The sequence below is a fragment of the Bemisia tabaci genome, chromosome 1 (assembly GCF_918797505.1).
Source record: "Bemisia tabaci chromosome 1, PGI_BMITA_v3".
Lineage (NCBI taxonomy): Eukaryota > Metazoa > Arthropoda > Insecta > Hemiptera > Aleyrodidae > Bemisia > Bemisia tabaci.
Genome location: NC_092793.1, coordinates 34,439,593 through 34,454,991, shown reverse-complemented (window position 1 = coordinate 34,454,991; position 15,399 = coordinate 34,439,593). Strand labels below are relative to the sequence as shown.

At 40.1% G+C, this 15,399-nt stretch overlaps 2 protein-coding genes across 3 annotated transcripts in view; both read left to right on the top strand.

Moving 5' to 3' along the window:
• Positions 1–14,185, top strand: part of LOC109033167 (meckelin) — a 58,819-nt gene extending 44,634 nt beyond the window's left edge. For both annotated transcript variants that reach the window (XM_019045642.2, XM_072300223.1), the window contains exon 3: positions 3,062–14,185. In XM_019045642.2, coding sequence (XP_018901187.1) covers positions 3,062–5,595 — 2,534 coding nt within the window. In that variant the 3' untranslated portion in view covers positions 5,596–14,185. The remainder of the gene's footprint in view (positions 1–3,061) is intronic.
• LOC109033168 (ciliogenesis and planar polarity effector 2) overlaps positions 1–15,399 on the top strand; it is a 78,883-nt gene that overhangs the window by 60,954 nt on the left and 2,530 nt on the right. The gene's annotated exons all lie outside the window — the stretch shown is intronic.

The window sequence follows — 15,399 nt, the reverse complement described above, 5'->3', positions numbered from 1 at the left end:
AGCGGTGCCCAAAAGCTCTAACCCTGACGCGGCACGCGCCAACCAAAGCACCTGCCTGCGATCACCTCGGAAATACGCGATCTCTCACGTGTGTCCGAGGTGCTCCTAGCAGAGGCGTACTCTCAAGCTAGAGTGCATCTCTGCTACAATCGTTGCACCGCGGAGAAGCCTGAACCTCCCAGCAGTGACTGTTCGGGCCGCCCGATTCGCTGAAAGAAAAACTACGAATAGTCCGCTGATATAGTTGCGGGAACTCAAAATCGGAAGCCACAGAAAAGTGCGGAAATATACTTAGGTATCCCTTTTAAACACGGAAAAGTAACAATCCAACTGACTTAACGTTTGTGTTGAACCACTAGGATTCTCCTTGCCTTTTGTCCTTTGTCTTCGGGAGTTCGTTCGCGTCCGAGTCCTGGGAGACGGCAAGGAGCTATCCCTACGGGCGCCTACGTATATTTTGACCAAAGAGAAATTATGGAGGGGGCCGATGTCCCCATCTTGAAGAGATCATTTTTGGTCGAAAATTGACGTAGATTCACAGGTAATCGACCCCAAGGAATCCGATTATAATGGTCCCGAGGCCCCCCTAGCCACCCTCGGGGGGTAAAAGGGGGAGGCACAATGTCTCCCGACTTTTGGGATCGTGACCCCCTCTTTACCTCCCAAGGGGGGCATGGGGGGTTTCGGGACCGTGAAATTCGGATTCCTTGGGGTCGATTTCCTGTTCAACCCCGCGGTCCCCTACTTCGTACTACCTAAATCAACCGAGAGAAAGACCTGTTACGGGTGGTCTGGCTAACCCTGTATAACGAAGTATTAAAAAAATATTTATTGGAGGGTAAGGATGGGGGGAGGAGAAAATATCGATAATTACAGCCTACAGCATGAATATGAGGCCCTAGTGGTGAAACAACCTCTGCCTCGCTCGCGCAGGATGGAGAGCCGCCGATGTACCGCCCGCGCGTAACCGGAAACGCGCAGAAAAATCTCTTTAACTCAAGAACGAATCGTTTCCCCAGGGTCTAACAAAGTGTAGTAGATGCAGAATTTTATGGAAAATCACCTCAATAGGTTTTTATTCACGTAGCAACGATCGCCTGGAGAGGAGAGACGAAAAAAAAAAAAGTCGAACCTTCAAAATCGAAAAAATCGATTTATGACCGCGATAAATTACGCAACTTTGCAAACAGCATTAATATTCTTGTAGAGAATATTTTTAACGTTTTTTTAGCGCAAACCGCAACACTTAGACTCAAACCGTTCGCGAGATATCGATTTTTAAAGTTTTAAAAAAATTTCAACTTTGCCCCCTGCCCCCTCCCCCCTAATTATCCGAGGGGGCTGAAATTTTGCCCAAGCATCGGGAACACTTAGTACAACATCTGAACAAAGTTTGGGCCAAATCCAGGGGGGGGGGGGCAAAATCGGCGTTTTTGGAACAACCTCTTTTAGCTTGAGTATACGCACGGTTTTTGAGAAATGTGGGTGGGTGGGGAGGGGGGGAAGTTGCCAAATCGCCTTCATTTTTGACAGCACTTTTACAGCAAAAAGACGGGAAAAATGGACGAAAAAGTTTCACCTTGGATGGGTTTCGGCTGTAAATGTTCTAATCGGTCCCCTGTGCATTTATTTATGCTCGGTTTCAAACATTTTCACCGCACAAAGGGTCCAAAATGGGGCAAATCGTTGACATATCAGGATTCTTCGTCGGACTTTTAAATGGAAGTAAAATTGTTGGTCTCCTGCAGAGTTCGTGGCTAACAATGTTCTGGATGGTCCTCAAACATAAAATTGTGTTCAGCTTCACAAATTTTCATGGCACAGTGGTCCAAAATGGGGGAATTAGTGGACATATTAAGATCCTCTGTCAAACTTTTTAAAAATGAAATGAAACTGTTGGTTCCTTGCAGAGTTAAGATCCCAGACTAATTCGTGCATTTAATTTTTTTAAATTTAATATTGATTGTCAGACCATATCGTTCACAGAACTGCATTATAGATTAGATTTTGTAGCATTTTTTATTTTGCATCCCATTACAAATAATGGGTTAGCTTCTTCACCACATCACGGTACTAATCTTTGAAAAAGTTTTTTGTTCCTTTTACCTTACTAGTACTATTATATATGTTTTTCTTTTCTTTTCTGGTTTTTTTTTTATTTTTTCTGTTCTTCTAATTTTTTTCGCTTTTTGTTTTTTTAAATTTCTTGTTATTTGTTTTTTCTATTTTTTTTTCTTTTAGGTAATTTTTCTTTTGTTTTCTGGGTTTTTAATTCTTTTTTTTTTGGCTTTTTAAATCTTTCAAATTTTTTCCTCCATTTTTCCTTATTTTTTTTGTTAATTTCTGAAAGTCTACATATTTGATTAAAATTATGCTAATATAATCTACAACAAAGCTCTATGAAGGATATGGTCCCACATACAATATTAATTTTAAAAAAATTAAATGTATGAATTTGTCTGCGATCTGAACTCTACAAGGGACCAACAGTTTCATTTCATTTTCAGAAAGTTTGACAGAGGATCTTAATATGTCCACTAATTCCCCCATTTTGGACCACTGTGCCATGAAAAGTGAAGCTGAACACAATTTTATGTTTGAGGACCATCCAGAACATTGTTAGCCACGAACTCTGCAAGAGACCAACAATTTTACTTCCATTTAAAAGTTCGACGAAGAATCCTGATATGTCAACGATTTACCCCATTTTGGACCCTTTGTGCGGTGAAAATGTTTGAAACCGAGCATAAATAAATGCACAGGGGACCGATTAGAACATTTACAGCCAAAACCCATCTAAGGTGAAACTTTTTCGTCCATTTTTCCCGTCTTTTTGCTATAAAAATGCTGTCAAGAATGATGGCGATTTGGCAACTTTGCCCCCCACCCCAATTTCTTACAAATCGTGCGTATACTCAAGCTAAAATTTTTACCAGAGTTTTAGTGAATCATAAGGTATCGTTCGGGCCTGATTTCAGAATAATCCCCATGGACCCAAATTGTGCCCAACAACGGTCGTTTTTGGGGTCAATCTTTAACTTTCCATCATCCTTTGTTGCAGTGGATCGGGATATAAATGGAAAGCTGTTTGAAACAAGGAAGTGTATTCCTTGCGTTGGAGACACCAAACCATCAGCCGATCGCAGACGCTGCGAACCATGTTCTCCTTTCACTGTAAACTGTACATGTCCGAGTCTGACGCATGAGATAATCTCGAAGCAGTTTTGTATACCCCGGAATGCGCTCTCTCAGTGGCCAGATGAAGAAGGTGCATACCACATTCACTATGACTTTATACCGAGCATTGATTCCCAGTATCTGCGGGCGCACCTCCGCTCAGCACTTTTTAAGTGCACCAAGCTAAAAGAGCGATCAGCATGTCAAGCGGTTGGTAATATGTGCGTTCTAAGCATGTACAAAGACTCTCACCGTGGTGGACCTTGCCGCTTATTTCGAGATGCTCGTCATATCCCTACAAGTGAAAATGAGGTGATTCCATGGATTTATTATGCAGAAGGAGATGCCGGAACTGTTCTGCACCGCAAAAAAATAACGTCTCGCTATCGGCTTCAAGAAGAGTCGCCACTCAATACCCTTAATTTTACAGTAGCTAAATATACATCGGAAGGCGAGCTTTCGAGTCTTCAGCCGTTAGAAAGCAGTGATTTGCAACTATGTCCTGGTTCACTAGAAACATTAAATTCGGCCTTTAGGGTTGGGGCCTGGTACCATCATTCGTGTAGTATACCTATTAGTCAGTTACTTAAATCATTCCCCACCTTGGAATTTTTTGACATATACCTGCAATTTTATGAGGAAGGAGTCTCTAAGTTGTATGCTGTTCCTGTGCTTTTAAAAAATTTAAAACAAGGAAATAAATATCCTAATCAAGGGGCAGATATTCTGCAATGGCAACTGACACGTCGTTTCTTTTTGGTTGACAGCCTAAGTGGCATTGAGAACAGAGTGGATACATTAGCAGCTGTTCGGTTCCTGAAGTCTGTTGTTCTTCAAGTGAAAATGTTGCATGAAGTAGAGGAAGAAGGCCGGATTTATCCCCCACTGCTGATTCTCGAATATGCTGAGTTGAAAGGAGAAGAAGTGGAAAGCAATTTGAATGTGAATTTGTCATTCTCTGTTGAATTCATCATGGAAAATGACCTTCCACACATAATTGACGTCAGCCTTGGCGTTTCAAGTGCTTTTGCTGTTGTTTGGTCTGCAATTCAAACATGGAGCTACTCGCGCCGCAATGGACGTGTCACAATCGATGCTGTCACCTTGACTGAACTCCTCTTGATATCATGTGGTCATTTAGCCAACATGTTTTTTGTGATCATGACTTGCGCATCTCTCTTTGTCCTTGTCTATTACAAGGGGCAAAGTGTTACTCATATACTACTTCCGACCTCAGCGCAAGAGTATTTCATATACAAGTATGTGATGGCAGCTTTTTTATTGAAAACCATTGAAATAGTACGGTTAGTGTGGCGGCAAGTCACCATAGACATTTTTCTAATTGACTGGGAGAAGCCACGGGCTACTGGTAATGCGACCTCACAGCCAATCAGCATCTGGAGAACTTATTTCATTGCAAATGAGTTCAATGAGATACAGACAAAGAGAAAGACCAATCCGTACATCCAGCTCCTTTTGACTGTTTTTATACTGAACATTATCGGAGTCGAGCATTGGGCTTTGGCCCATCCAAAACTTTTTTTGTCAGTTCCAAATACTCAGAAAAACACACCGTACAGTGACACACTGCGATTTGCCTTGGGCGTGTCCATTTTTATTGCTGTATACTTGCTCCAGTACTTCTTCATTGTCTGTATTTATGAAAGATACATAAAGAATGAGATTCAACAGTTTATCGATGTATGCTCTATCGCAAATATTAGCGTTTTCATATTAGCTTTTGAAAATTACGGATATTACATTCACGGCAGGTCAGTCCATGGGTTTGCTGACACCGACATGTATACAATCATCTCACAACTTTGCCGTGAGGAAGAGGATCTTGTTGCTCACCGAGGGTTGATCCCAGCATCAGACCAACAGACCTTCCAGATGTACATCCCTCCGCAGTTGCGTGCCTATTACTCCCAGGTTAAAGCTCCTCTCATGATGGGTCTCCAATTGAAGCACCTCCCTATCACTGTATCAGCAGCTTTCAAAATCAAAATGTTGAACAGTAGTTTTGATGTCAATCGAAGCGTTCAAGCCTATCACAATATGAACAAGTTTTTAGCTGCATTCCTTGAGCATGCCTTGAAAGATTTAGACTATGAGGTTAAAGATAAACAATTTATGGAGTCATTGTTGGATATTGAATTTTTAGATACCTCAGATAAAGGTATTTTCTATTATGATAATGGCCATTCATTTGATGATGTCATGTTCTATGGAAATGAGTTTACTCTGTTCACATTTGACATCATCCTGTTTTCTTGCTGTCAGATTTTTTCTCAAAATTATCTCTTGTCTGCCATCTATACTGCATTTGTGGCCAAGTTGATAACTGTATTCAGAAGTATCTGGGGGCGGAAAAATTTAGCTAAAAAAACCTTAATTGATGAAAGGTTTTTGATTTGAATCATATGCATCTAGAAGCGGAAGCCTTTCAGTCTCATGATTGGTTATCCTGGAGATTTGATAACTCCATACTAATACTTCCAATGGAGCTCTTGCATGCTGTGAAGATTCGTAATTTAAATACTTCATTATGGGTACAATTTAGGGAGGAACACTATTACGTCACTGGTTTTTTCTAAAGCCGGAATTACATGCTGAATGTGGCTCGAATGTGGAAGTCATTGGCCCAGCTCGATGCTTGAATTTTGCGCGTGTCACTCAACATTCAGCAATAAGGCTCAGCAACCATTGGATAATGTCAGATTTGTCCGAACTGTTCGAATAGATTTAGTACAAATCTGGATGAAAATAACTCTAATTTGGGAAATTTCAGCCGTTGAGCGATGACTGTTGACTTCCATATTCAGCTGCCAAATTCAGCGTGTGATTCCAGCATGAAACAAAGTTCCTAGCTTTTAAAATTCTCAGCCTGAGGCCATAATGGAGGGATCTCCTCTGTTAAGAGGAGAAACCATTCCTATATCGAGTGAAACTGTCTGTACACAGTAAGGCGTCCCAAAATAAGTTCGACCCTGAAAAAGTTACGCTTTCTGGGTAAAAAAGTGTTCCATTTGGTTAGAAAACACCTTAGGCCAAGTTTCAGATTTATAGGTGAAGTTTTAGTGCGTGGCCAAAGGTGTTTTCTAACCAAATGGAACACTCTTTTAACCAGAAAACGTAACTTTTCCAGGGTCGAACTTTTTTAGGGACACCCTAATACACAGATTGGGAGTGAATACATCAGTAGGGTTGCCATGGCTGCAGTCTTAATTCACTCCTTATCTGTGCGCTTAGAATTTGATTAGCTGGTTCTAAAGGAGGATCCTCAACAGAACGTAAGGGATCCCCTCCATTAAGACCTCCACTTTTAAGAGCTCCTTATGAGCTTCGAAGTTTGTTTCAGAGAGAATCAGTGACGCCATCATCTTTCTTGCAAAATTTGATGTAGGCTAAAATACTTAAATGGCAACTCTCCACAGCATGCAAATACTCCTAATTCTTTTTTGAGTTCATCATTTTCATCTGCATATCAGGTAATTGTTGAAAAACCGGGTAGAGAATTTCTCCCTAAGTTTGTGATAAACAAAATGTATTTCAAAACTGAAACAGAAAACTGTTGCTCCAGTGCAAATTGGTATTTGGGAACTTTATCTTCTGGGGGGCTCGGAGGACAAGGCGCATATGAAGGCGTATCTGTAAAAAGGGCAGATGTAGAGTTTTTCAGTTTTCAGAAAAACACTCTCAAAGTTTTCAAAGCTCTGCATTTTGACTCCATTTGAAAACATGAGGATCTGGCTTAAGGATTTTATGTAGAACAAAACCTTCCCTAGAAAACCTTTTCTAGACTTTTTGTTTCCAAGCAAAACTTAAAGAGCTACATCAGGTTGAATAAAAAACAAGATCCGCCGTTTTTTTTTTTTTTTTTTTTTTTTTTTTTTTTACTACTTCAAATAGTCCACAAGGGCTAATCTCACGCTTTAAGTCCCATCCCCCCTCCATCCCTACTGAACCAGTCCCAGGCAACCATTGTTTGAGACCATCAAACTCGGGTCGCCTGGCCAGGAATCGAACCCGGGACCTCCCGATCATAGAGCAAGCGCTACAACCACTACACCATAGGAGGCTGACTTTAGTACTCGACTTTGCACTGTCGACTGTTTGTACAGATAATGTTTTTATAACGGTTAAAATCGGGATTTGTGGCAGTGTCAGCAAAGTTCAACGATTGAAATAAACAAAAACTTTACTCTCTATGTATTGAGACTTAATTTTATAGTTGGCATGTTGCTGTTCCTTTAGTTACTAATGTTGTGGTTGTTGATTTCCTCGTTGAAGTGGAGTTTGTTGAAGCGATGTTTGGTTTGATTGATGATGTGATGATTGATTTCTTGGTCTTCTTGGTATCCATATTCTCTGAATGCATCTACGTCTACCAAATGACCACTCTCTTTGAGATTGACTTCCTCAGCTCGACTTCTTCCAGCTTTCACCGATTCGTAGATTTTCAGGACTTTTGCAAGGTTCATGGTTTCTCCAAGGAGATGTTGACGTACAGTTTCATCCTTGACTCCAAGGATGATGCAATCCCTGATAATCTTATTGGAAGATAGTTTATGTAGTATTATATAGTATAATATAGTAAAAGAGGGCTTTATTGCACGGATAATCCAGCATCAGCAGGTTGAAAATTTTAGCTATAATTTTTGAATTTAGAAAAAAACCAGTGGTGGTTTAATGCCATTGGTTGATTCTGTTCAGGTCAGAGTACCTTAATAGACAGAGTCTGGCCATCTCTGTTCCGGTTTTTCATTGGTCGCGTGAAAATAGGCTGACATGATGTTCTTACGGCCGTAAGTAAACAAACAAGATGGCTGTTATCAGCAAGCAAGGTTATGCACATCTTACATCCTCCTGTGATAAAGGTGAAAGGCTATTTAACATGATTCAATGTTTTTGCGATTTAACAATGTTTTCGTGTGTTATTCGTAGATATGCTTGTTCAAATTGTTACTGCCGTATAATTGAAATTTTTGTCAATTTTAGCTTCTTGATGTTACGTTGAGCCGCCATCTTGTTTGTTTATTTACGGCCGTAAGAAGCCTAAAAACTCGTTGACCAATCAAAAAGCGGAACAGTTTTCCTGTAGTAAAAAGATACGAATGGCCATACTCTGTCAACGACTGTCTATAAAGAGTACAATAGAGTCGCAATGTACTGGATCGCCGATAAAGCCACTTTTGGAGGCTGTTTTGTCCAGTACTCCGGAGATTAGTGTGCGGCGACTAGCGATGACGCTTGCGCTGAGACTCGCGCTCAGCGCCTTCCACTCCCGACTCGGCTCCGCTACAGCAGAACGTCTCTGTCAGGTCCACACACATTGAACCAGCTAAGTAAGCCGGTAACAAGTCTGAAATTGAGTCCATATATGAATATTATCTGGAGTAACATACATTAATGGATTCATTATGGCTTTGAATATCTATTCCAAGCAAGATTTGCAAAAATTAATTTCGATTTAATTAAAAAATGTCGAAAAAACACAAGCAGTCGTTGCTTTTCCTGTAAGCCGCCGTGATAAGAAATGCCGGTCGGTTCACACTTGGTTTAAGTCCCAATTACGTCCCTTTTTAAATATTATTCAAGAGTATGATACATTATTGGATTCACTATGGCTCTTGCCACCTGTTTATAGCAAAATTTGCAAAAATTAATGCTGATTGAATTAAAAAATGTCGAAAAAGAAAAAACACAAGCAGTTCTTGATTTGTCCATTTGCCACCATGATTAAAAGTGCCGTTGGGTTCACGCTTGGTTCACACTTTTCGGAGCACAAGCGGCTCGGAAAGGCCCGTTCATGGATTGACGTCATCGGTGCTCCAGTACATTGCGACTCTATTGTACTCTATGATAAAGGTACTCTAGTTCAGGTCAGTTCAGGTCCGTCCCGTCCGAGTTTCGAGAACGAAATTTCCCTCGTCGTTACCAATTTACCAAGATCCATCCATATAGGTCAGTCATTCCCGAAACCCAAATGAGAATCTTCTGCGCATGACGTCAGCATTACTGCCGCGAAAACCAGAAATGTCGGAAACAATGCTTTTCTTATGGGAGAGAACAAATTTTTCTTAATGAATCATTTAAATTTCTTACTTTTAAATTCTTTGAAGCTTTCTGAGTGTCGAAAGGAACGTTTAGAAATTAGCGTCAAGGGTTTCAATTCAGCTGAATTTGCGTTTTTATATTTTTAAATGATTTTTGAAGTCAGCGATGTAACAAGCCATCTAGTGGTATAGATTCGCGTGTAAAAATGGCTGATGCAGAGTAAACTGTAAAAATGAAAGAACACAAATTCGGCAAAATCGGAACCCTGAATGCTAATGTCTTAACGTTCTTTTCGACACACAGAAAGTTTCAAAGGATTTAAAAGTAAGAAATTTAAATGATTCATTAAGAAAAATTTGCTCTCTCCCATAAGAAAAGCATTGTTTCCGACTTTTCTGGTTTTCGCGGCAGTAATGCTGACGTCACGAGCCAATGGAAAGGGGCTTACCCCGAGCGGGGAAATCTGCGCAATGACTGACCTATATGGATGGATCTTGCCTACTTACCACCCTCCGACCTCCAGCTACGATAAAGTTGTGAACAATGAATAGATTTAATTTAAACGTTCAATTCATTTTAGATCCTAACTACTATTTCTTTTTCTGTTAGAACCTGATACACTAAATCATTGGTTTCTCCTAATATGTTCAAGTGATTTCTTTATATTGAACGATGAGTAACGAAAACGAATTTATATGTGAAATCAGGTTATGTCTAGCTGGCAGTGTTCCCAGATCTCCGGCATTTTCGGAAAATCTCCGACACTCTCCGGCATCTCCGGCTTTTTCGAAGAAGAGAATCTCCGGCATTCTATTGTAAATCTCCGACATTTTCATGAAGTTTCCGACATTTTGATAAAAAAATCCGGCTATTTTTTCTATTGGAGCTAGAAATTTAGCTGCAGATTGTTTACCCCGTGACGTAGGTCGGTAGAACATGGCTTCGATATTCCAGAAAAATGCAGAATTCGTAATATTAATTAAAAACGGACCATAACGTCCGATTTTTTTTTGCCTAAATGAACTCTTGAAATAATTTCCAACACTTTATATAGACAGACTTTTTCCATAAATCACACCATTTCCAAGAAAATCAATGATAAAAATCGTCCGCAACGACCTACGTCATCAAAGAAATTAAATATGTCCGAAGTACAAACACCTAAAACACCTCCTCTTTTTTATCTCTACAGGGTGATCCAAAAGTCCCTTCCACCCCCTCTAACTTTTTACCTAATTGAGGTAAAAATTTGTAACTTAGGGGATGTTCCTAGGTCAAAAGGAGCTACTTTTTTGCCCCCCTAAAATTTTTAAAATGGCCGTTGGAGAAAGTTCAAAATGACCAAAAATTGGTTTCTTTAGAAATCTAAGTTCAAATGTGTTAATCTTATGCCAAAATACCCTCAAATTCCAAGTTTTAGGCAAATCTATCAGCAAAAAAACCGAGGTGGCAATTTTTGGCCTATTTGAACTTTAACTGGCGGCCATTTTGGAAATTTCAGTTTTTATGAAAATCTAACGTCAAATTCGTTTTTCTCGTGTCGAAATACCTACTGACACTGATTTTCGCGCAAATACATCGACAAATAACCGCGGTGTGAATTTTCGGCTATTTTGAACCTTAACCGGCCGCCATTTTGAAACGATTTGAGATATCGACTACGGGTTTGCACGAAAAGTTTTCTTTTTTTATGATCTTTCCAACGATCACTAAGGGGGTCTTCCCATTTGAAAATTAAAAGTTGGGTTCCGTTGCCCTCATGGGGGGCCCCCATGAAAATTTTAGGGGGGCCAAAAAGTAGCCCCCTTTGACCTTGGAACATCCCCCAAGTTTCAAATCTTTAGCTCAATTAGGTAAAAAGTTGTAGGAGGTGGAAGGGACTTTTGGATCGCCCTGTATGATCGATACCAACATTTGATCCGTTACACTATCAATAGGTTTTTATGATTAGAGGCGATGCAGTCAGCAAAAACATCTATTTTCACTGGTATTTTTTAAAAAAAAGGTGTTTTTTAGAATCTCCGGCATTTTCAAAAATTTTCCGGCATTTCGTTAAAAAACTGCGGCTTTTTTCAAAGGGTCTCCGGCATTTCATCTGGGAACACTGCTAGCTGGCTGCCGAGTGCTGGCTGTACCTGATCCAAGTGATAAATGTAATTTATGATGATAAAATTACGAAGTTGTGCCAAAGAATCAAAAGGAAGCATCATTTACATCCCTGTTTGCATTCTCATAACAAACAGCACTCACAAATTTCTATACCATTTCGAGCATTTGTAGATAAGCGGTAAGCGCAACGGTGCATCGGAGAAAAGTCCCATGGTTTCAATTACATTGTTATTTTCCCCATGTCACGAATGCTAGTCTTCACATCTCGAAGAGAAGTGTTTGTCAGTGGACCCTATTAGATACAAGCTAAGTTGTAAAAGTTACTGGATGTGAGCCTCAACCCCTCCTACGACATGCTACTGTCCTCTGTGCTCTGACAAAAGTTCATTCGCTTTAAATTTTGCTGTCAGCATATGCGCTCTGAAGTGATGAAGATTGTGTTTTTCTCAAGTGCATGTTATTGGCATAAAGGCCATGTTTTCTGCATGATTTGAAGGCATGCTTTATCAGCTGGTGGCAAGAAATACGGTCAGGTGTCAGGTTCTGCATTTCATCCTACGCGTTGGTTGGTTTGTGGCTATAGCTTCCTGAGAAAGTGAGGTACAGTTTTATTTCTTTTCAGTAGAGTTCAATTATAGGTCAACCTAATGCCACTTAATCAGAGATCTTTGACGATGAGTATCAGCTCAAATTTGGTTTTCTCCGAGTATCTTTGATTTTGTGTCAGTAGTATTGTTAGAAACACCCTTTTGCCAGTGAATGTTTAACAGGATCTTTCGTGTAGGGTATGTACTCATTCCATTTTCTTAACTTGACAATTAAATTAAAATGAGCTTCATTTTGCTGCATCTACTCCTGAGGGAAACAGGAGCATCCATTCCTCCTCTGTCTAGAAGCCAAACAAAATGTATCACCCATCTCCCTGGATGGCCCAGCCACCTGATCATTGAAACTATGTTGATACGATGTGATAAGACATAGTCCCATCTTAACCTTGCCATGTATCGCAATTCGATGTCGCATCGGACTGCTTTAAGCTTTCAATTATCGGCCCGAAGAATTATGGTATCCCTAGCAGATTGGTTGGGATCCTCTCACTTACATGTCAATTATCATTAATTTAACAATTATCTTTTTATCCAGCCAGAAGTATGTCTTCATGATCTACACTTTGCTTTTGAGCCTTATCTTACTGTATCAGCCTCAGTAAGTGAGAGGATATACCCACCGAAATCGAAATAGATACTTTCGTTTCAATCTCCGCCCCTTTTTCATGTTGCATACGTGAGGGGATAATCTCCACCCTGCTAATGAATATTTTATCTCAGTTCTTTGTTTTAAATGAGGATCGGTTTGCCAGAGGAAACCTCCGTGTTGCTCACGTATTGAGTATTTGTTTACATCAAGGCATGAGGTTATGTTTACACCCACTTATTGCCACTAAACCATTTTTCAAAAGGTTGTAGTGATGTTGTGTTACTGGAATATTCCATCTTATCCTAGCGAGCGCTTTCTAAGCTCAGCTTCCAGCATGTAATTACTCCAGCGAAGCAACACACCTAAAATATCACGTGTTCGGTGTTCAGTACTCACCTACCTAGCTGCTGCATTGCAAATCGTCTGAACTTTAAGCACGTATTCCTTGAAATAGCAAAGACTGCATCAATGTGCCTTGTCCTCCGAGCCCTTCTTTTCACTATTTTTAATCTTATACTTATTTAAAGCATTGAATGTTTCAATCGCCTAATTTTTGTTTGGAGTTTTTTATTAATAATTTTGTTAATATGAACGTTCATTTGTGCAGTTAATTTTTTTAATACGGTAAACGAATTTACAACAATATATAATGTTTAGAATTTAGAAATTCTCTAATCTATGGTTTGTACAAGAGTGTGTGCAAAAAGGTCAAATTTTGCCCACAGTGGGAGAGTGTGAGACCCAACTCATTTCATCATTAAATAATTTCTCGCTTTTCCTAAAGTTTCAAGCTCCCCTAAAAGTTTTGGGGAGACTCGCTCGGGGGGGGGGGGGGGGTGTCGCTTTTTTACCTGAGAACGAAGAATCGAAGCAAACGCAGTTTGCACGGTTGTTTTTAGCATGACAAGGGCTTTCAGGAAGTGTATCACATGGTAGGATTTTGGTGGTTTCGAAAGTACATTAGTGCATTGTGCACACATTGTGCATTAGTTCGAAGAGATTTGTAAAGCTTCGGCACAATATTACCTTTGATGTGCAAATAAGCTGAGTGGCAGTTCGAAATGTACATAATGTCTTTTTACTGACCTTTGCATGTTTCTACTCCCATAACTAGCAACCAAAAATTTTCCCTAGAACACGGTAACAAGCTAGGTGGGTTGGAGAGAGTCAGGGTTTTTCATAAAAATTTAAAATGGGCTGTATGGGAAAGTGGCTCAGGTGCAATAAAATCTTGATATTTTTTTAGCATTGTGACGCCTCTGAGGCTATTTTTGAGTTCAACTCATCAAAACTGTACTATGCTATACATTTTTTGAAAACTCTCGTCACGCTGAAAGCGCCTATGCAAGGTGGCTTTTTGCCACTAATCTTTATCTACAAGTGAAAAAAAAATGGCAAAAATTTACGGATTATGATGTTTGATTCCTTGCTGTGACTCCCTAAGATTTTTGGGGGCGTGAAACTCCGAGTAAAGACGGGGCATTGCCTTCTGATTAAATGTGTCAAGTCGCGGAGGCATCTGCCGCAAGCAAGATTGTCCCGTTTTGCACGCCCCTTTGAAAATATTTACTTTAATGTACCTCGTGATAAGAATATTGTATTATATTTTTTAACTTAATAAAATATTTTTAAAAGGAAAAAACATTATCTTAGCTACATAATGGTTAAAATGTGCAGCCCCTATGATGGTTGAGTGGATTGTAATTTGTTAACCGATTTTTAAATGTCCAAAGCAGCATCTATCTAAACACTGTGGGAATGTAGCCTTCAGAGCAGTAGCATTAGTTGTTGAAAGGTAAATGAACGGATTCCACATTTAGTCCAGGCGCCTGGTAAGTCTACCTGGAAATTTGGGTACGCAGCGATTTTTTTGGTTTACTTAATGTTTTTTGGGTCGCTGAGTCCGAATCTGAAGTTTCCTACCGCGTATCTGGTGAGCATTTTCCGCCATTTTGAAAAAATGGCCTAAAAAGGCCTTTTTTGCGGTTTTTTTGTATAGCGGCTACGCATGAGAAAAAGTCCCGGATTTAGTTTATGTTTTGAATAGCTGACATAATTTGGAAGAAAATGGTATATAAATATGCTAGGTTTGCTAAAAAATTGAGGAACCTCGGAACTTGGCTGACCGCGGCGAGCCGGATCGCGCGTTGACGGGTGCGCCGCGAAAACGTGAAAGAGTGCGATGTTCACGATGCTGTATCTTCCTCAATTTTTAAGCAAACCCAGCATATGTATACACCATTTTCTTCAGGTACTTTATGGGAAAAATAACACAATTTTCCTCACCACTTTAAAAATGCCCCCTTCCTCGCACGATGTGGCCACTTTAAGGGGAGGAAGGGGGCATTTTTAAAGTGGTGACGTAAATTGTGTTATTTTTCTCATATAGTACCTTAAAAAGTGTGTTACCTCGAAATGTTTCAAAGCCATAGCTGCATTTAAAAGGGGAGAAATAGTCCGAGAGCACATGTTCATTTTTGGGGTCCCGTGGGACCGTTAATGATACAAGTTGGCGAGATGGCTTGATCTCTTCGTCTTGATGTCCTGAAACAGAATTTCGATGCTGCCAGGCTCAATTTTTCCCGGAACACCCTTAAATTCAAGATGGCGCCCAAAATGGCCGCCATGGGGGTGAAGTGGGTGAAAGTGACTCCCATGGTCGACATGTATGGCCTATGTATTTTTGGTCGAAAATTTCAAATATATGCTTAAAAATGTACTCCGGCTTCTTAAAGACCCTTAAATCCAAGATGGCGGCCAAATTTCTCCTCCCGAAAGTCAAACGACCACGTGTGCTCCTATATGGCATGTGAGGTATCTTTCATACCATTTTTTGGGCCGTAAAATCGAAGAATG